General features: G+C 41.9%; 1 protein-coding gene across 1 annotated transcript; it reads right to left on the minus strand.

The window, feature by feature from the left end:
- Nucleotides 1-419: 419 nt before the first annotated feature.
- Nucleotides 420-4,990, minus strand: LOC308161444 (leukocyte elastase inhibitor-like). The gene is made up of 6 exons (XM_080535466.1): nucleotides 4,817-4,990; nucleotides 3,786-3,923; nucleotides 3,470-3,587; nucleotides 3,063-3,205; nucleotides 2,733-2,900; nucleotides 420-850 (listed from the first exon to the last, which is right to left on the minus strand). The coding sequence occupies exons 1-6, from the start codon at nucleotides 4,982-4,984 to the stop codon at nucleotides 440-442; spliced, it is 1,146 nt and encodes a 381-aa protein (XP_080391592.1). The 5' UTR covers nucleotides 4,985-4,990; the 3' UTR covers nucleotides 420-439.
- Nucleotides 4,991-22,643: the final 17,653 nt, after the last annotated feature.

Consider the following 22,643-nt stretch of genomic DNA (forward strand, 5'->3'; position numbering starts at 1 on the left):
GTAAACCTGCTCGCTACCAGGTTTGCTCAGAAGGATTGGTTGCATAGCAACCAAGCAGCGAATTATTTGAGCCACATTGATGGAAGCTGAAATTAGCGCCCGGATCTGATTTAAACCTGGATCAGAGTTAATCACCCTACGTGGAATACCCCCCCAGGTGTGTTTTACCTATTTACCTTACCCCTATGGTGTACAAAATAACAAGACAATATTTATGTTTCAAATGTTTTTTATTGCAGCAAAACATCTTATACATACAGTATATTGTTGTGTCAATGCTCATTTTCATTTATATGAACGAGTTATAAAATTACACTCACGTATTTTCACATATAACAGATAATACAAAGAAATATAGGATTGCACCTTGAGATATGGAACAGTATCAAAAAAACTAAAAGAGAAAGGAACCTGTGTTTTATTCTCGTGCTGGTTTACTCTACTGGGGAGAGGAGAACCTGCCGAGGAAGAGGATGGACTTGGTCTTGTTGTGTCTGATGAAGAAGAGGAAGGGGTGGTCTGCGGTGAAGTGTTCCTCTCGGGGCATACAGTAGTTTGCCACCATGGCTGCGGTGGCGGCGGCAGCCTCTGTCCCCTCCTCATTCACCTCCACAAAGGCCTTATGGGCCACGGTGGACAGGGAGAGCCCGCCACTCCCGTTCATCCCTGACAGGTCAGCCTTGGCCTCGTCAAACACGTCTGTCATACCCAGCTGAGCCAGGGGCGTGTTCAGATCACACTCCTCCTCCAGTTTAAACTTGGGCAGGTGAAGTATGACATCTGAGCCAATGTCCATGTTGTCTCTGTTGGTCCACTCACTCAGTTTCTCCAGGGTCAGCCCTTTCTCCAGCTTTGGTACACAGAGAGTTAAATCAGTATAGCGAAGAGAAAGCACAAACAAGATTCCCTACATCAAATAATCTGATAGTGAACATTCCCTATTCTGTGTTAATTTTCAAACAAATTACAAATAAACCAAATTCAACTGTTATTACCCTTACTACCAAAACCTCAGTGGATTTCCTATAGATAGTAAGCTCAAAAGCTCAGTACTGCATTTAAATATAAGGGGCCAATTGCAACCAAACAATCTGACTTGCCGATTAGCCGAGTGCTTGGTTAGTTAATCCAGGGAGGCAGGGGATCGCGGGGAGAACAGATAGAGATTACCTTCAGCTGTGTGTGAAATTGTATTCACTTGCAACCAAAAAGCTAGCCTGTTATATATTCAAGTGTAAATTTGCTTTCCTAGCAGATGGCTGGAAACACTGTTGTCTGAGGCTCTCTAACCCCGTCCATCTGAATTATCAACCAATCAGAAATCACAATTGAGGTCATCTAGCTAAAGTTGAATGAAGTCAGGGAGGGATATGTGAAGCATACGGTCTTTGATGAACTTCATGCCAATGCCGCTAGTAGAATCCACTTTGTAATTATTTCTAACTTATGAAATAATTAGAAATCAGATTAATTAATCCATTTTTGATCGACCTCAAACAGAACAACATTTGTAACATGTTTTCAGGTAGAAATGTGCATTTAGTAACACAATGTATTTTCTCAATGTCTTTTTGAATAGTAATTTGTATTCAAAGAAAGGCACGCAGTCTGGTGAAGAAGCAGAATTAACTTTAGGCCTGTTAGAGCGTCCACTGGAGGGGGCATGTCGCTTGCAAATGTTTGGTAGCAACTTGATTATCTAACAGAGAGATGAGCCGCAGGTGTACACAGGCTTAGTTCACACGGCAGGTCTTGATGCTCAATTCCGATTTTTTACACAGATCCAATTTTTTTTGTTTGGCAGTTCGCATTACTTTTAAAATGTGACCTATATTTGACCTACATTGACTCCCGTGTGAACATTCCACGGCCCTGAACATACCCGCATGCGCAGAAGGACAATAACAATGACGTCAGGACGTCACGCGCAGCGCACTGTTTACGGAAGTAACCATGGATAACATGACGGATAACGTTACAACCGGTTTCATTTTCAAGTTTTTGTGCAGCGGGAGCCGGCAAAGATATGAGCAAATGGTCAAAAGAAGAAGGATGAGGAAAAAGAGAGACAAATGCTTAGCTATGGCTTTTTGTGGAGCACTCGCTGTTACCACCATGGAACCGGCGCAGAATTGTGATGATTGTCTCTCTGTCGCTCTAGAGTGACGTAAAAGTCGCATTAAATGCGACATGACAGTTCAGACGGCGGGCGCGTTGCTAAATATCAGACATGTATCCGATATAATACCACCTCTGAACGCGTCCCAGGTCGGATTTAAAAAAGTCATATTTCATGTGAATTGCGCTGTTCACACGGTCATGAGTAAATCAGACCTCAGTCGTGTGTCGGCAAAAACGTTGAATTTGGGTCACATTTCACTGCTGTGAGAATGTCTTATTGCTCCAGTATCAGTGGGAATCTTAGGATTGCAATTGCATCTTGCACCTGTTAGATAAGACACACCAAATGTAACAATTTGCATTCAGAATGTTGGTTGCAATTAACCCAGGAGGTTCTGTATGTCATTACTGGTTCAGTATAGTTTGACTATTGTCCACCATCAGTAATGTCTACTAGGTGTGACTACACCTTAGTAGTGGTGGGTCAGAACTATGTTGGACTATACCTTCAGTAGTGGGTCAGAACTATGTTGGACTATACCTTCAGTAGTGGGTCAGAACTATGTTGGACTATACCTTCAGTAGTGGGTCAGAACTATGTTGGACTATACCTTCAGTAGTGGGTCAGAACTGTCCTTGGACTCCTCAGGCAGGAGGACAAACATGCTCAGCTCCTGGCCAACATAAGGAAGCTCGACAATCTGAAGGTTGTAGTCAGGAATGTAGTTGAACGGCAACCTCTCCACCTGGTACATCATCTGAACTGGTTTACTGACATTCTGAAACACAGAAATACAACGAAAAGGAGAGGGAGTAGATCTGAACAGTAGATCTTATTTTTTTAACTCCCAATATATACTATGCAGGTTTGTCTGTTGGATTTCAAAGTTGTGCATATGCATATATTATTCAATTAAGAGAGTTCTCAATTCTTTATCTACCTGGTTAAGTTTAAAGGGCATCTCTTTGGTGTCTTCCTCAGCGAATCGGTGGAGCCAACTTCCTTTGAAGTAGATGGCATTGACCAGAGCCAGTCTTGTCATGCTAGTGACTGTCCCCTGCTTCAGCAGGTCTTTGATTTTATCTATAAAGAAACACAGTGCAGACACACACACAAAACAAAACAAACTGAGAGCAGCTCCCATATGAGTATCATCAGCTTCTACAGTACTGTATGTATATACATATTTTGATTTATATATAGATCTGTTTTTGAGGGGTACATATGCAATGCATTTGTGAGACATGACAGGATAAGGATACGGATTGTCCCTCAAGAACTGCACCCCTTTCCTGCTCAGGACAAATGTATTGATGTCATCTTTAGTTCAATGGTGGATGATCTTACTCTCTGTCTGCTGCTCCACCCAGCTGTTGATCTCCCCCCTGGCCTCCTCTGCAGCTCCAATGAAGTCCACAGCCTGCAGGTCTGCATGGTAGAACTTCTGGCTGGATTCGAAGAATTCCTTAAAGCATTGTCAGTCATAACACCATAAGTCAGCCTCCATCAGCCTCAATCATATCATGGATATACTAAGGCAAGAGATTATGATTACAAACTACTTATTTGGAGGGATGTGCAATGCTGTCTGCACAGTGAATGGAGTACTCAGTATGTCTCAGTGTTTTACTGAACATTAAACATGAAGTTTAAGCCAACTCACAGGAAGGAAGTTGAAGGTCTTTTCTCCATACAGACGATTGGCGAGTTTCAGGAGGTAAGAAGCGGACGGTGTGTTGATATCAGCGTTGAGTGTCTGGAAATCTGTGTGAACGTCTTTGCTCAAGCTGAACGACAGGGCCTGGGGGAAGATTCAGTTGATTATGATGCTGCTACAAATAATGCAACGCTAATGTTGACATTGATGATGGTGACATGAATGATAATGATGATGATGATGGTGACATGAATGATAATAATGATGATGATGGTGACATGAATGATAATAATGATGATGTGAATTAAAGGGGGCTAAGCTTGAATTGAGTCATATTGTAAAGAATCTGTGTAACTTTCAGATGTTCATGTCATTCTGTGTATTTAGACTATTGATACTGCCTCATTCAGTAACCGGCAAGTTTATGACCCTCTCCATGGTAACAATAGGCTGTGTGTTGCCATAGGCAGATATTGCTCCCATACAGTCTAAAGTACAGACCGAGCTGCAGTAAGAGTCATGTACCCACACCCTCACATTACAGCAATGCTATCAGGTCTTGGGAGAGAAAATAGTACATACACTGAACAAAAATATAAATGCAACACTTTTGTTTTTGCTCCAATTTTTCACGAGTTGAAATCAAAGACCTAAGACTTTCTATGTACACAAAATATTTATTTCTCTCATTGTGTTCACAAATTTGTTTAAATCTGTGTTAGTGAGCACTTGCCGAGATAATCCATCCACCTGATGTTGGTGTGGCATATTCAGATGCTGATTAGACAGCATGAGTATTGCACAGACGTGCCTTAGGCTGGTCACAATAAAAGGCCACTCTAGAATATGTACGTTTTATCACACAGCACAATGCCACAGATGTCGTTTTGAGGGAGCGTGCAATTAGGCCTTTTGTGTACATAGAAAAAGTTGTAGGTCTCTGATCTCAACTGATGAAAAATGTGAGCAAAAAAAAAGTGTGTGTGTGTGTGTGTGTGTGTGTGTGTGTGTGTGTGTGTGTGTGTGTGTGAACCCACCTTTGACATCTGGGCTGCAGTGTCTCCTTTGGCTCCAAGATAGACCATGGCCAAAGCTGAGCTGATGCTCAGGGGGGAGAAAAATACATTCCCAGGGGGGTTCTCTTGAATCAGGGTGTGGAAAAGGTCCAACGCAAACGCTGTATTTGAGCTGCTGAGGGTGGCCATGGCTTCTGACTGTTCCTGTAGAACAAACAGATCTGATGATGTAAGACATTCATGATTTCCTGTCATTCGAGCTGCACTGACTATAGTGTGGCAACATTGTGGAATTGTGCAGCATTTTTTGCTGAAAATGACAAAACAAAATCAACACACCTGTGCATTACTAAATGCAAATAGAAGAACCTACGTCATATCCATTTATTTTAACACTATTCCACAAGTAGCTTGAAGGTAGACTCTATACTAGGGATATGACGGGATAGCCAAACAAGTGGGCGATGCTGCAGGAGATTTTCCAAATCAGAGATGCAACAAACTAGAGAATAGAGCTTTTTTTTATTTTTTTTTATTAAAAATCAAAATCAAAATCCAAACCAGATATTTCAGAGAAGGGAAACAAGAATTACGTTCGATAGAGAATGCGCATGCGCCCTGCCAGCTAATACTACACTATTTTTTATGAAAGCTATTATGTTTTTACAAGCGTGAAAACAGACGTTATGCCACTAGGACGACCCTACAAGTGGGACGACGACTGGTGATAGATGCTACACTTACTTAGATAAATGTATTTGCTGTAAGTCGCTTTGGATAAAGGTGTCTGCTAAATGCCAAAAAAGTAAACATGGACCAGTATGAGGATATCCGAGTTGTGACGTATCCACTGTAACCTATCCCCTTCTCGTCAGTAGAATTAACATATTTTATTGTTAACAATCAGTGTGTCTAATGTATGTTTTTGTAGTTTGTTAACGTTAATCATTGATTGTAAACAAAATCTCATTGGTTGAAGTTCCCACTCGCACTCGCATGAATTCATGTCGGAGTTATGACTTCACCAACTGGGAGCTACGAGTGGAGTTCCCGAGAACCAAACGATTGCGCTTCACCTCAATCATCAAGTGCTTCGAGAAAGTTAGGTATTGTAGCGAACGGCGGGGTACGACCTTGCAATGTGGCAATGCCAGTAATCGACGTTAAAGAAAAGAAAAATAGTATTACGTCGGCAAAAGATAGATAAAAAAAGACATGCCTGAACTCAAACACATTGGCGTGTTAAAAGATAGGCTTCACATTATGACCACTACTCACCTGCTGTTTCCTGATGTTAGTGATCCTGCACCTCGCGCCGTCGTTAGCGTTGAAACAGAAAGTAACAGAAGTAAAGACAGCAACCAGATAAAGCCTTTCTCGAAAGAGAACAGGGTTAGGGTTAGGGTTAGCTAATATGTCAAGCTAAACACTAATTTATCAACTTATCAACTAATTTCCTGGTCTTTAATTGGAAACGCAGTGCTCTACTTGGTGCAATATTGTACAAGAGAGTGGGGTGGGGACGGTATAGCTCTTGTCATGCATGACAAGAAGAATTACAAGCCAGTTTGCTTAACAGGAACGAGTCATTGATGGCCTTGCCCTTGACAGGGTGTGGCGTGTGTCAGATTCTCTGTGGAGCCTCGATGACTCACCTACCTCTGAGTGGGTGCATTGAGCTCATACTTGGACTTTGGTCTCTATGGAATGACAAATATGTGGACGATACAAGCAAGCAGGTGTCTGCACCCAGGAAAATCATATACTGTAGCTCAGGTTGATTAAAATATGCCTGATTGTTCATAGTGGACACCATTACCAGACATAAAGTACTTTAAATCTTAAGGCTTAAAAGAACCCAGCAACATGATTGTGCACAGGAATTATTGTTCCCTCATACAGTACATTATTTTCTTCAGTAACACCCACACAGGACTGGAATGTGTTAAGTATATGGTGTTTTAAAGTCACTAAGGGGGTAACTGGTAACCAAGACAGGACAAACATGGCTGACTCATGCACTCAGTAATGCACTTCTGCTCCTGAGACACGCACGTCTATTCATCTGTTGACTACTCACTAAATTGAGTCATTGATTTATTTTCAGATGACATAGCTGACATTGCGCTAACCAACCCATCCACCTACAGTATCTGTGCCCCCTCTGAATTATCTCCCTTTCCTCTCCCCCCCCCCCCCCCCCCCCCCTCAGGTGGTTGAGGTCACAACGGCCCTCACAGTACCATAGACGGGGACAGTGGGGATCTCTCAGTAATCCCCTGTTTGGTCATTCAGCTCTCACTTTACTCCTGGTGGAAAATTGATCCAACCGTGTTTAACTGTTAGCCCTCTTCGGGAATTTGGCCACAACCCTGTCCTCTTAGTCACCACCGAAACCCAGTAGACACTAGAGGAAGAAGAGGAGGCCAAATGCATAAATCATAAACCATAAACATGTCAGTTGTGGTTTGTTAGTTCAAGTTTATTTCGAACAGCAGTCCAAGTACATTGGAATACAAATGATTTCAAAAATAAATAATAATAATTTAAAAATCCACATGGTTAAGCTGTCCGAAAGGGAATAGGAGGAAGCAAAGCTTATTTGTCCTATCCCCATTCACACACTACAGTTACAGTAGCGTAGGTTTACAACAGAAACAAACAACAAACAAAAAAACAATCAGGCTCAATTTTGTCATTCAAATTCAAATACACACAATACAGGATACAAACTATCATACACTACTTTTAGCAAATGGCATGTCCTGTCTCTTCCATGTTGTATCTAGAAAGGATATCATTCTTAAACATTCTTCGAAATTGCAGTTCACTGGTACACCTTTGGAGCTTTTCCTCAAGGCCATTCCACAGGCCTCGAGGAACATTGAAACAGGAATGAAGATGTTAAAACCTGCCTGTGTTATTTCTAAACTAAACATCTAAGCCATCTATCTAGGACACACTTTGTAAATAGTGTCACTGGCTCTCTAAACAGAATAATTCATTGTGTATGACTTGCATGAACTGGACTGTCGGTAACAGGTATGATGATATTCCAGTTAAGCTAACATGACAAAAATCACAATGTCAATTTAGTGTTTAAATCTATTTGGTAGGTCTAATATTTAAATACTTGACTTTTTGACTTGACTTTGCTACAATTCAAGTGAATTTGACTCCACCCTGCCATTATAAACCTGATTATCAATTAATTTAAAAGTGAATGTATTCAATACATGGAGTACCTCTATGTTCCACTAGTGGGAGACATGAATGTACACTTCAATGGACATGTCTCTTTCCTCATCCACTGAGTCTTAAATGCCAGACCAATATGAGCAGATCCTTCTCTCTGCCTGAAGTATTATTGTCTATGTATAAGTATATTGTCATGCTGCAGTGTGTGCACCCTGCCCTGCTATGCTGCACCCTCCCCCGCTATGGTTGTTATACAGGGAAGGAGATGAGCATGGCTGTAATCATTGGGACAGGGGAGTGCTGGTCAGGGGAGTGCCAACATATTTGTTAGAGAGCCAAGGTCCAGGAGAGTTAGGTTGGCTTGTCCTTTCATGAGGCCTTTCAAAGAAGAACAGTCAGATACTGTACATGCTCCCCACCCTCCGCAAAGGTGTGTTGCTGTTAGATTTCGCATGGACAGCTCCATTAACACCTGCCTCTATCTAAAGCATAGCAGCAGCATCAACACATCCTGTCATCATAGCCCATCATCACATGTGTTTGAGATAGGGTGACTGTTGTGTATTGGTGTGTGTAAAGGGAAGGCAGTAGGTTTATTTGAACAGAATATCAGACCCTGGAGTGCAAAAAGTGCTAAAATTGTCAAATTGTGCTTGGAGAGATGGGTAAGGAGGGCAGAGAGGGCTGTGTTTTTTTTTTTTGCACTTGAGGACTTTAAGGGTGGCCACATGGAGGTTGAATAACTGCTTGTCCGAGAGAGCAACTTTAAGCAAAACCTCCACTCATTGCTCTGATCATATTAAATCCAGTTTCTTTCCTAAAGCCCGGTACACACATAAGGACTTTCCAAATCTTAACAGATTTTTTATCTGAGACAGACCCCACACATGAAGATAAACAATCTTGGATTGAACAGCCTTATTGATTGATCAGACTCTTGGATTGCACCACATTTGAAAAGAAATGCCAAACAAATAAATCAGATCTGTGTAAAAAAATCGGAATTGACCATCAAGACCTGCAGTGTGAACGTAGCCTAGGTTTGCTCTTCCCTTTCAGGGTTAGAGTAGGCTCGACAGATGTCATTTGAGGCATTCCCATGGAAAGAAACTGGCGTCGCTTTTACATATCTTGGCGCATCAGTAACCTGTAAATACAGTAACCTGTAAATACAGGGATCTACTCAAATATCACTTTAAACCAGCCCTGGTTTTGTTGTCTCTATCTTGTGAATGTCATTTATGGTCTTGTCAATTGTATGTATTGTATGTTTTTGCATTTAAAAAAACTATGAAAAATATTTGAATTATTCTAAATAAAAGTACTCAATATTCCAATCCTCACTAAAAACAAAAGATAAAATAATGTCATCTGCATACTTTAACATGGTCCCATTTCCACACCTGCTCTGACACATATTTGTGTAGAGAATAAAATATTGGGGTGAAAGCACACATCCTTGTGCTGTCCCAGATCCTTTATCAAAGGCTCTTACATGTTTTATAACAGGTTATCCTGACTTATTTATGACGGCAATAAAAGCATTTCAGCAGGTCAGCTTATCATGGGCAGCAGAGGGATTTGTACATGGTTTGACTGATTTGCAGTGACCTCTAAGTGCCACATTGAGGACAGCATGAAGCCCTGTCTGTGACACACAGAGAGTTAACGGTTATACATTCAGAGGGACCTGGGCTTATACGCTCTGTTTCTCCCCATCACAAATTACTAAACAAATAAAGGCCTACGGATGCCTGTATCCCCTAAAGCCTGGCGACCGTGCTGCAGCTACATTGACACAGTGCTGTGACGTACGAGACGCAGCAAGGGAAGAGTCACCTAAATTAGGTGGTAGTGGAAAAAATGCCTGTCACTTTTAACAACCAACAGAACATTGCTATCAAAGAGAGCAAACAAATACACAAAGAGCAGTTTGTTCCAAAATAACCATAAGAGAATCAACATACAGCCTAGCTCTCTGACAGCTTACTTGTACGAAACATTACCTTTGATTATATTTGTCTTGACCTCAGGCCACCTATTCATCTTTTGAACTGTTTTATTTGAGCCACACTGTGTGTGTGTGTGTGTGTGTGTGTGTGTGTGTATGTGTGTGTGTGTGTGTGTGTGTGTGTGTGGGTTCATTGGATACTACTTTTAGTTGAATGTTTGGATCATGATCTCCTGTAGAAGCTGGTGTCCTCTAAAGATGAAACTGAATCAGGTGCCACATGTTTGATATAGTCGCTGGAACTGCTCGGTACAACTGCGGTCGAAAACCAGTGTATTTCTGTCACTAGGGTGTCGGTCAGATGCCTCCATGCGTCAAAGCGTTAAGTCTGATGTCAATGGTGCTCTTATACCATCGAATCACAAAGGGAAATACACAATTCAGACTGTATTGCATGCGCTCAGTGCTGCTGAATGGCTAACATGCTGTTCTCTTTTACCATTAGCATGAAGTAGCTGCATGGGCAACATTCAACACTCCTAATCACAGATCCCTGAACCTTATCACAGACAGAGTAACTTTCATGTCAGACAACGAAACATAGAAGTCAATCATAATGCATGTAATTATCCTAAGGGATTTAACGCTACAGTGAGCTACATATATCTGAATTGACACATAATATACAGTACATACCTCTTCTTATCTCAATTGCTACAATTGCATGTGAATGCAGTCAGGTCAAGGTACTAATGGTGTCCTCAATTTCGGCATTTGAAGGACCTGTCCTCACCCATCCATGCACAGTGTCCTCATGCGCTGCCAGCCGAGTGCCCACACAGCTGTGACCTTCTGAGGGATCAGACAGGAATCTGTCCTCCTGATTGAGATTCCAGGTAAGATTAAGTACTACCCTCTCATAAACTGACTGTCACATATACAGTCTGTCACCTGTCAACATTTCAGAACGGTGTCTTTGTTCTTCTTCAGCTCACGTGACGGCTTATTACAGTACAGTGTTGTTATCGTGCAGAATCCCAAACTCATTTTAAGTTTTTGTTGAACTACGCTTTTATTGTGGCACTCTGTATACTCTATTATTTGGAGTGATCTGATTGGCTCTGGTACCAAGAGCATGGGGTTTTGGGTAGAATGGGCATTCTTCCTGGCAAGGAGGTATCATCTTCCCTTTCCCATTTATGTTACTCCTTTATAAAGTTATCTACTGTAGCCATCCAAGCATTACACTTGTCTTCAGATAACACGACACCTTCACCTTTGGATAACCCACAGCCACTTAGGTCATGTTCTCACATGAAAGTCTGAATCGAGACCCGGAGCAAGTGGATGAGTTTGCAACATTGTTGCATAAATAATTTCTCTGATTTGCGTTCTCACAGCCCTTCATGTAAACGAAGTAACATACGCAATCGAAGCAACAGACGTGGTAGTTGATTGGTCCAAATTTTTTAGAATTGCCCGTTGTCCAGCTCTTATCCAGATCAACCCGCATGCGCTGTTGTTTTCCTATCGACTGCTTCGAGCAGCGTTCTCACCAAAAGCGAAGCGAAGCAAACTGATGGATGCGTCGTTTCTAACCGAAGCGAAACCACCCTTTTCAAGCGGAGCATCCGACGGGTATTTGCTCCGGGAGTTACTTCGAATACGCGTTCTCACCGCTCCAAACGACGCAGAGCAAAGCAAACTTTATCCTAAACTCCGTTTCAAGTGAAGCAAATGTTCTAGTGAGAACAACCCCTTAGATTGTTTGATTTAGGCTGCTACAAGTTCAGTGTTGGTAACTCATGCCTCTCAATTAATCAATCAAATTAATTTGTTTAGTATTAGCTTGGTATTTTTCACAAAAGCAGTTGTGTCACAAAGTGCTTAACAGTGGCCAGGCCTCTCACACTTTACAAGTCTATTGTACACTATTTACTATTACTACTGTTTACTGTACGGTTTACACAACAACAGTCTCTGCATGCATCCTAAATACTATGCAGTTAACATGTGGCCTTACAGCCTCAGACTACTGTCTGTTGTCAGAGTCAGAATCAAAAAGCTCTATTGTCATTGTACAAACAGTACAACGGAATTTGTTATGCATCACCTAAAAACCATACCTGCATACACACACTACCACACCACAACATTCATGTACCACATACACCCATATATTTCACAAATGAAGTATAAAAAGCAGCTTTGAAGAACATCAGAGCATCAGAGCATCACAGCCGAATATTGCACATCAGTGGAAAATCTTGCACATCGGTAGCCAAAGTCATATTGCACTTAAGGTCCTGGGTATTATGATGGAGCGGATGTGGTGGCAATAATTGTCCTCTTCTCTCTAGAGTTGCGAAGGCAGGAGAGATGGCTCTCTCCACCCAATTACTGTAATGACTTGTATCATTAAAGAGCGATAGAGGAATTTAAGCCATTTGACACTTTGGCCTGAACTTGCACACAGCAGTGATATACTGTAATATTTGCCATTGCACCGATTCCATCTAGCCCTGCTGAAATAGTCAAAGCCTGAATAAAGTAATTTTATGTGACTTTCATTCAAATCAAATCAAGCTGAGCTTAGTGACGAGCTTGGAGGGGACTTGAATGCTGAGCTGTAGTCAATTAACAGCATTCTCACGTAGGTGTACCTCATGTCCAGGTGGGATAGGGTAGTATGCAGGGCGTAGGCAGTGGCTTGTAGGGGAACATTATTAGTTTAATAAGACATTTTGTCTTAAGTGTTGTGGGAAGACATTTTGTCTATCAATCAGACTCTAGACTGTCTGGGCAGAATGATTAATTTCCCCTCTGTCTTTACGTTTCTGAGAAGACTTTGACCGTGCTGTAAACTGTTCTCCTTTTGTAAAAGATAATTAAATACCTTTTCTATACAATTTCCAGAATCCAGGCTACCTTTTTCTATTTCCTATTTAGATACCTAAATATTCCCCTAACAGGCTTCATCTGTGGATCTATTGGGATGATATGCAAACTGAAGAGGGTCCAGAGTGGCAGTTAATGATGACTTCATTCATGACTTAATCAGCTTCTCGAAGTACTTAATGATGATTGAGGTCAGTGCAACAGGGTGGTAGTTTTTGAGGCACCTTGTTCTTTTTGACGACTGATGATAGTGGTCGCAGGTGGGGATCACAGACTGGGACAGGGATAAACTGAATATGTCTGTGAAGACATCTGACAGCTGGTCAGCGCATCCAAGGTCAGTTTGAAGAATGGAAAACAAGCATTCTGTCTATTACATTTGTTTTTTAAAAAATTACGACCCCCCTAGGTAGAAATTATTTCACAAATTCAACATTAATTTCCAAGTCAAGATTTAAATCTAGCATGTAAAAGTCAAAATCCCAGTATATGATACACATGATTCTATGGCACAAACACTAATTAAGGTTGCGCTATATTTAGTCCAACAAGAAACACAGCCAGTGACCCTTAGGAGTGTTCCAGCTGGCTCATAAAAGCCCTAAATATACTGTATGCAGGTGGATGGGTCATTCATACTTTTAGCCTATTAGGCATTCCTAACAGACAACCCTTTATTGCAGGTTTCATCTTTCACCCACAAGCCCCTACAAAACTCAAACCCCTGCTGTCTGTCCCAGTCCAAATCCCTTCATTTGAGTGCCCAAAACTCCCAAATCTCTGTCCTTCTCTCCCTGTCTCCCATCCACCCTCCCCACTGAGAGACACATGGCACCATGGCATTCCACACGTTCCATTATAACAAGCGACATTCCCTGGAACACTTCCTCCGGTCTACCCCTGTGGCCCTGCTCTGGTAGCAGACCCCCCTTCCCTACAGTACAGTACACACAGTGGTGGAAAGTATTCAACACATCAACGTTTTTTAATTCAACATATATTCATTGCAGCTATTCACATGAAAAGTAAACCAGACATTGATATTAACTCAATAAAACTCACACACAGCTAAAGTAATTGTAACATTCCAATCCATAAAAAAAGCGATGTGCAATAAAGTAGAATGACACAGGAAGTGAACACAGTAAGAAAAAGCACTAAACCAACTTATGCCACTAATGAGTTCTTTTACCTGTGCTAATTAGAATCAGCTGGGTTAGTGCATGCTGGTGGGTAAGTATTTCCACTTGTTGAATGCAAATAGACAAATCATTTGTCACCAAACTTTCCTGCAAGAAACATCTCATGACGGTTAGAGGCCAAAAGCTCTACCAAGACCGTCGCAACAACATTTTAAAGATTGCAGCATAGTAATGGCACTGGTTACCGACAGATTTCTCAACTCCTAAATGTTCTTATAAGCACCATTGGTGCCAGTATCCGCAAGTGGAAGGAACATCACTCGACCATCAACCAGCCACGCACAGGAGCTCCTCACAAGATGTCTGACCGGGCAGTCAAAAGTTAGTCAGAAGAGTAGCCCAAGAGCCCAAGACCACTCCAGCAGAGCTCCAGAGAGACCTGGAAGCAGCGGGTACAGTTGTCACAAAGAAAACTATAGGCAATGTAGTACTCCACCGCTATGGTCTCCATTTGCGATCACCTTGGAAAACTCCATTACTGAAGAAAAGGTATGTTGAAGCTTGTTTAAAGTCTGCTACAGAACATTTGGAGAGGCCTGTAGATTCCTGGGAGAATGTAGTCTGGTCAGAGGAGATTGAAAAAAAAATATATATTCTTTTATGCAACAGTACGACACACCATTCTTGAAGAAGAAATGTCTCTGCATACAATCCTATAAAACCATACCTACAGTGAAGTTCGGGTGTGGAAGCATCATGGTATCGGCTGTTTCTCTTCACATGGTAATGGTGGAATCCAAATTAGTGTAGGAAAGATGAATGGAACTATGTACTGGGAAATTCTTGAAAAGAATCTGTTGCCATCCATCAGGGTGATGAGGATGAGACAATGATCTAAAACATACTGCAAAGGAGACTCTAAATTGGTTCAAAGGGAAGAAAATAAAGGTGTTGGACTGGCCTAGTCAATTGCCAGACTCAAATGCATGTAATGTATTAAACACATTTCAGTTAGCGTGTTCAATGCTTCTTTCCCTGCTTTTTTTATGGATTGGAGTGTTACAATTTCTTTAGCCGTGTAGTTTTATTGAGTTAATACCAATGCCTAGCATAATTTTCATGTGAATAGCTGCAATGGAAATAGGCTGATTAGTGTTGAATACTTATTTCCCCCACTGTACATGCCCATCTGGTCCCCTCCTCCTTTTGTGCCCCCCCCCCTGCTCCTGCCCCCCATGCTGTTGACTCTTACTCCTCCAGTACTTTGGCCCCACTGCAGTGCCACCAGCACCACCCTAACCCTGGCCCTGTCTGCTGAGCTGTCTCAGGCTAGACCAGCCTCTCCTGTTTCACCCCCCAGCACCAACCTGAGCAGGGACATCAGCCTCCTGTCTTCAGCTACCTAAGGTCCCACACACACTGCCGGAGAGAGGGAGGAATAAACGGAGGCAAGGAGCAAAAGAGGGACTGCATCAATGAGAGATATGGGAGGGAAGGAGAAGAAGATTTTAGGCATTGCCAACATGCCCAGATACCAGGGGTGAGTTCACTATGACTATTTCTCTTTCAGATGCATTGACTTTTAGAATGGGCTCAGTGCCAATATGGATATACGGTTTTTGAATGAATGAATGGACTTTATTGTCATTGCTACAGTACAGGTACCAAACAACGAAATGTACATTTGCATCTGTGAAAAATGGTAGGAATTAAACAAATATGAACATGTTTTGATTAAGGTTAAACAATGCTGTTGAATCTGAATCGTGGAATTCTTGCTATTTAATAAAATATGACCGGTGTCATACTGTTGAGTTTTTTTGTTATTCTACATACATTGCAATCTCACCATAACCATGCTTTGAATGTTAGCACCTCTTTACTTGTGGTTTTGGTTGCATTCCATGCAAGGTGCCAACTAACACAACTAACACAGTACTCTTAAAGACATGGAAAACAACAGGAATTACATTCTACTGCTTGTGCTTGTCTGTTATCAAAAACTACATTACACATTCAAAAATAACTGTTGATGTAGGTCCACTTGAAAATGCACAATAACCCTTCCAAACAATGAATGTTAAAATGAGTGGAACAACAAGCGCTACAGTACAGTGTAAACGTGTTGTAGATATGTGCACATATATGCATGGGCGTCAGCAGCTTTTTGAATGTGGGGGGGACACTTATTTTTCGGGGGGTCTGGGGGTCGCCCCCCCGAAATTTTTTAAATAGTAGATTCAATTTCCTGCATTCTGGTGCGTTTTACACCCAAAATAATCTCCCTCTTTCTTTGTTTTTCCTTGGAGCTGGCATGGTCTGCAATTACTGACTACTATTATGTTTTGGTTTAACTCACAGAGGCCTGACACTGACACGTGGCACTTTTTAGGTACTTTATTAAATATGAAGATTCAAAAAGAATCAAAGAGTGAATTAGAAAAGAATGAGGTAACTTTGAGTCAACAAATTGAATAAAAAGTTATGAGGAAACATAAAATATGTACCTAGGCTACTCAGAGCCTATTACAATCAAACTTAGCCCTCTTCAGTGCATTGCAGAACATACAACTATAACAAACAAACAAAAATCAAAGAGTGAATTAGAGCTGTCTCCACTGCCCCTGCCTGCTGCCCCTGCCTCTGACTCACTCTCACTCTCAACCACCTATATCAGGAGAAATGGGGATGCATTGAGCACTTGTTCATATTGTTTTTCTCTAATAGAACATTTGACATAGAAATACAATCATCAATACAAAAAATACAATCACAAGCATTTTAGAAATAGAAAAATAAATGGAACAGGTGTTTTCTTCTTATTTTTTTAACCCTAGCTCAAGCAATCAGATGCAAAATTGATTCTTTGGGTGGGTGCAATGGCCAAATTAAATAGTGCAAATGCTCAGGGCAATGAACACGGGCAGGAGATGCAATAATGACAGGACAGGTAAGCACTGTGAGGTGTTTGTCGCCATTCTGTGCTTTTGATGACATTTCGCCTGTGTCTGTTCTGCATTTAAACATGTCTAACCGCACTAGTAATGCCTAACAAAACTGCTAGTGCCATATAGCTGATCTAGCTCGTATTTGGTTGCTAGTAGGCTATGCTAATTCTATTGCTAATACAGAGAATGTCTCATAAGGTGCTAACATTCTTATCAGAAAAGCTGGCTGTGTTTGACCTTGGGAGAACGCAATGTTGCTGTTTGGCCACTCACGGGAAAACTTGGATGACTTTGACTTACTTTTCTCTTCTTAGAATTTTTTTTCCTTATATCCATCTTGGTGGATGATCTAAATATCGTCTTGCCTCAGTCTGAATGTTTTGAATCTGCGTGCGTGTCTGATGCTGCTGTGTTAAAAACAGAAGTAAAACGCGGAGTGGACTTCTGGATATGGGCAATCCCCTACTCATAAAGTGGAACGGATTTGATTGTGAAGCAATGAAAATAACGCTGACCAGTCATGCAACATATTTTTGATGGCAAATGTGGGGGGGTCCAAACGACCTTGTTTCAAAGGTGGGGGGGACACGTCCCCCCCCAAATATATGGTGGTGACGCCCATGCATATATGTGAGATTCCATCTAGATTATTTTAGAAAATATGAAATGTGATTCCATCTGCTGTGAACTAAATTAAGGCTTCTCCTTTGTTCTTTGGGGAATTGAAAAGTACATTGGATAGGAGTTCAGTTATACACTTTTGCAAGATTGCTGCTAGGCAGTCGCGCGCGTGTGTGTGTAATAATAATAATTGTTTTATTGCCATGCAATCAACTTGTCAGTCAATTGTTGGAATTCGGTATGTGTGTGTCTCTGTGTGTGTCTGTGTGTGTGTCTGTGTGTGTGTCTCTGTGTGTGTCTCTGTGTGTGTCTGTGTGTGTGTGTCTCTGTGTGTGTGTGTGTGTGTGTCTGTGTGTGTGTATCTGTGGGTTGTCAGACACAGCATGGCCCTTTAGCATTAAACAGCCCAGAGAGTAATGATGATGATACTGTGATCAAAGCTGTGGTGGAGATCTGTGGCTCAGCTGGTAGAGCATGGCACTAACAACGCTTCGGTTGTGGATTTGATTCCTGCTGGGACCATATATACTGAAAAATGTATGCACCCACTGCAATTTAAGTCGCTTTGGATAAATGCCTCAGCTAAATGCCATACATTACATCACATTACATCATTTCATCATTTCGGAGGAAGCCAATGCCTACCTCTCCACCATGCACCCACCCTCTATATCTCAGAGGAGCCCCAGTCATTCCCATAGCTTAATAAGCATGAGAGGTTATTGCCACTAAACTAAATTTAGACAAAGAAAAAGATCAGGGCATCCAAACAAGGCCACATCTCCTGGTTTGGAAGGACCCAGAGCCTCTTTCTATGACTGACAAGTTTATAGAGGCTGTAAATATGGCCCTGATGTTGTCTGCTCTACCCCACTCCCCTATAATGCTTATGAAAACACAGAACGCATAGGGGGGACTGAGCCCTGCGGATTATGTACACACACACACACACACACACACACACACACACACACACACGTAGATGACATCTATCGTCTAAACTATATCCACAACCAAAATAAGACTGTGCAAGCCCACAAAGTTTCTTCTGGAGCTTCTTTTATAATTATATGATGTTATGCACTCAATTCATTAAATGGGGATCATCATAGTCATCACTCAGTGGCTCCTATATCCTGAGTATAAGACGGGGTCTTTGGGTATGGGTTTGCAAGGCCAGCAGAGGCATGGTACTTTTCAACAACAGAAATACCTCAGAGACTGTGTCCTCACAGGATTACACAGGAGTACAGATAGAGAGACAGGAGACTAGGGGTTGTGTTTTCAATAGTCTCACAATGGACACACATGAGAAGATGTTTAACGAATTGGCATGCCAACCGACTAGCCTATATCAAAAAGGTCAATCTTAACCCTCTTTGTGACTACGCCGATTTTAATCCTATCTACAATGTTAAAGAACAGGGAAAACATTCTCCATTCTGTCCTGCGCACCTGTCTCCCTTGACTTTGTCTTCAACTTCCTCAGTCATCCATGGTCCCCAAAGAGAGCATTAAGGGGGTGTTCTCACTAGAACATTTGCTTCACTTGAAACAGAGTTTAGGATAAAGTTTGCTTTGCTCTGCGTCGTTTGGAGCGGTGAGAACGCGCATTCGAAATAACTCCCGGAGCAAATACCCGTTGGATGCTCCGCTTGAAAAGGGTGGTTTCGCTTCAGTTACAAACAACGCATCCATCAGTTTGCTTCGCTTTTGGTGAGAACGCTGTTCGAGGCGGTCCATAGGAAAACAACAGCGCACGCGTGTCGATCTGGATAAGAGCGGGACGAACGGGCAATTTTCTATTTTTCTGACCAATCAACTACCACGTCTGTTGCTTCGATTGCGTATGTTACTTCGTTTACATGAAGGGCTGTAAGAACGCAAATCAGAGAAATAATTTATGCAACAATGTTGCAAACTCATCCACTTGCTCCAGGTCTCGATTCAGACTTTCATGTGAGAACATGACCTGAGGCTCAACATAAAAAACCTGGCTATTTTCAGACTAGATGGCCCGTAGGCCTACTCTTGTGGTTAAACCAGGTGGTACACAATAATGAAAAGCTGCTTGACAAAAATAATGGTTATATACTGTATATAGTGTATGTTGTTGAATTCTGATTGTGTTTAGCATTCTTTCACTAGCATTATTCTCATAATCAACCGTATCAAATAGTATCATTAGACATTCCTCAAACCCCATATACACTTCCAGTATAAATAGATGGGAGTGACACATGATGCCTTGGGCTAGGCTTGCATGGCGTGTTTTGATGGCAATGCTTGCTTTCATCACTGCACTCCAGTAGCATACTCGACATTTATGGGGGATAAGCAATACCCCCATGTCCCCCACTCTTTCCCTCTCACACACACACACACACACACACACACACACACACACACACACTGTGTTTTTCTCTCCCTCTTTATGGTTACTTTATGAGGTATGAGACACATGCAGCTCTTCCTATCAGTTACATAGAGGATTATTGTTGGGAAGACAGATATGACTCCTGCTATCTGTCTTGTGGGAGAGATTACTGAGAACAGTAAAGTAAACACACATAATGTACACAAACTACAGCATAGCTCACACACACACACACACACACACACACACACACACACACACAGCTTGTTGCTTGCTACCAAATGTTGACACCACCAATGATAAAGAAAACTGGAATTCTTTCTTTAGAACTTTGTTTCCCATAGCCCATTGTCCACCAAAATGAATGTAGAAGTATGAATGAATTAATGAATTAATTAATGAATGAATGGTCTTTATTGTCATTGCTATAGTACAGGTACCAAACAACGACATTTAGGAGGGGTGGCTCCCCTGGTGCTAGGAAAGAAAAAAAAAAGAAAGAAAAAAAAACAGGAAGGGAAAGGAGCTGGTTTACATATATAAAGGCTATGTACACTATCCACTATACTATACTGTACAGATAGACGACTAGGGTTGTCATATTGCACATAGTGTTATTGCACATTCATTTAAAGTGTCGCAGTTTGCAGGCTTTAAGTATTGCAGGCTATAACCAATGGACTTTTCCATTTTCCTTTTTTGGTGATTGCTACCCCCCACCCCCCACCCTTTCCACTCTGCCCCTCTGATTCCCCAAAATAACTCACTTTAAAGCAGATGACCTGGGGTCAACCGAGCCTCCCTGAGGAAGACATGCAAATGCTGCTTTAAAAATCCTATTAAAAACACCCAACTAAAAGACAAGCAGGGTGGTGGACAGGTCAGTCAACAGTTGTCTGAAGGTTTTTACAGGGTTAAATGTCCATAGTCAAGTTACCAGAGGAAGGCTGTGACTTCCTAAAGATGATTTTAGATAGAGTGTTATACTATGCTCATAGTTCCCTCTCCAGTCGTGTCTCCTTGTTTTGTTGAACCACAGATCTTATCCCCCAGCTGGAAGCCACTTCTCAATGATGGGTTGTCCATCAGTGGCAGTCCTTTTTAATCCTTCCAACATTCTGACACCTCAATTCAAGCTATTTCCAAGCTATTACGGTTTGCAACTGCACATGGGGACAAAGGTCTTACTTTTTGGAGAAATGTCCTCTGGTCTGATGAAACTAAAATTTTACTGTTTGGCTTTAATGACCATTGTGATGTTTGGAGGAAAAGGGAGAGGCATGCAGCCACATCATGTGCACTTCACAAATTAGATGGCATCATGAGAAAGGAAAATGATGTGGCTATATTGAAGCAACATCTCAAGATATCAGCCAGGAAGATAAAGCTTGGTCACAAATGGATCTTCCTAATTCAGAAACATGGCCTCAAATTCCACACATATGCCGACAATACCCAACTCTACCTCCACACCAAAGCCTCCCTCCCCCCTCCCTCATCTCCTGTCACCATGAAATCAAAGACTGGATGACCAGCAACCTTCTCAAACTCAACAGCAATAAAACAGAACTCATGGTCATTGCACCGAAGACACTCCTTCAAAAGATCGGTAACCTCGTCCTCACCATCGATGGCTGTTCCATCTGCCCCTCCTCGAAGGTCAGGAACCTCAACCGCACCAAACCCTGGGATCACATCACCCCCATCCTGCAACAACTTCACTGGCTTCCCATAAAACATCCTCCTTCAAGATCCTCCTCCGCACCCTCAAGGCACTCCGTGGCCTGGCTCCTGCCTACCTACCCAACCTATTCCAACTCTACACCCCTGCACGTAGTCTCCGATCCTCCGATGCAGGTCTCCTAGTCATACCCTGCACCTGCTGCACCCAAGCTGTGGAACACCCTTCCACCAGCTATCAAATGCTCAGACACTCTCAACACATTCAAGACCAGACTCAAGACGCATCTGTTCAGACTTGCCTTCGTACAGCATGGCTTGGGTCCGGACTAACACTCTCCCCCATAGCTACTGTTTTGTTTGTTGTGTTTATTTTGTTGTTCGTTATCCTGCGTCTCTTCTTTTTCTTCTTTTTTTTCTGTAAAGTGTCCTTGAGTTTGAGAAAGGTGCTTTTAAAGGCAATGCTACCAAATACTAACTAAGTGTATGCAAACTTCTGCCCTGCTGGGAATGTGATGAAAGAAATAAAAGCTGAAATAAATCATTCTCTCTACTATTATTCTGACATTTCACATTCTTAAAATAAAGTAGTGATCCAAACTGACCTAACACAGGGAATGTTTACTAGGATTAAATGTCAGGAATTGTGAAAAAATGAGTTTAAATGTATTTGGCTAAGGTGTATGTACATTTCCGACTTCAACTGTACGTGTTTTAACAAGCATGACTATTCAAGAGGCTACCTTGATTGCAAAAACTCCCATGCAAGAGAAGAAGACAGAAATAGGGAGACACAACAGGTGCTTTTCTGGCAGGAGTTTTGGTCTTCACACTGAGGTTGTTTTGAAATCCAACACTGCGAAATCCCCTGTGGATGCTGAGGAGCCAGATCTGATGAGGCGCTGCTCCGGCCTAACCTGGAGCTGCAGGCCAATCACTGACCACTGTAATTGTACAGCAGTGTACATTTAAATCTATATATAAATATCCCTTGCCTGTCACAGTTCAGTAATAAATATCCCTTGCCTGTCAC

Source organism: Nansenia antarctica (assembly GCF_963989245.1).
Source record: "Nansenia antarctica genome assembly, chromosome: 7".
Lineage (NCBI taxonomy): Eukaryota > Metazoa > Chordata > Actinopteri > Argentiniformes > Microstomatidae > Nansenia > Nansenia antarctica.

Coding starts and splice junctions, on each gene's coding strand:
- LOC308161444 (XM_080535466.1), bottom strand. CDS start 4,984: ATGGCCACCCTCAGCAGCTCAAATACAGCGTTTGCGTTGGACCTTTTC. Junction 3,588..3,785: donor AGACCTTCAACTTCCTTCCT/GTGAGTTGGCTT, acceptor CAATGCTTTAAG/GAATTCTTCGAATCCAGCCA. Junction 3,206..3,469: donor GGTGGAGCAGCAGACAGAGA/GTAAGATCATCC, acceptor GTTTCTTTATAG/ATAAAATCAAAGACCTGCTG.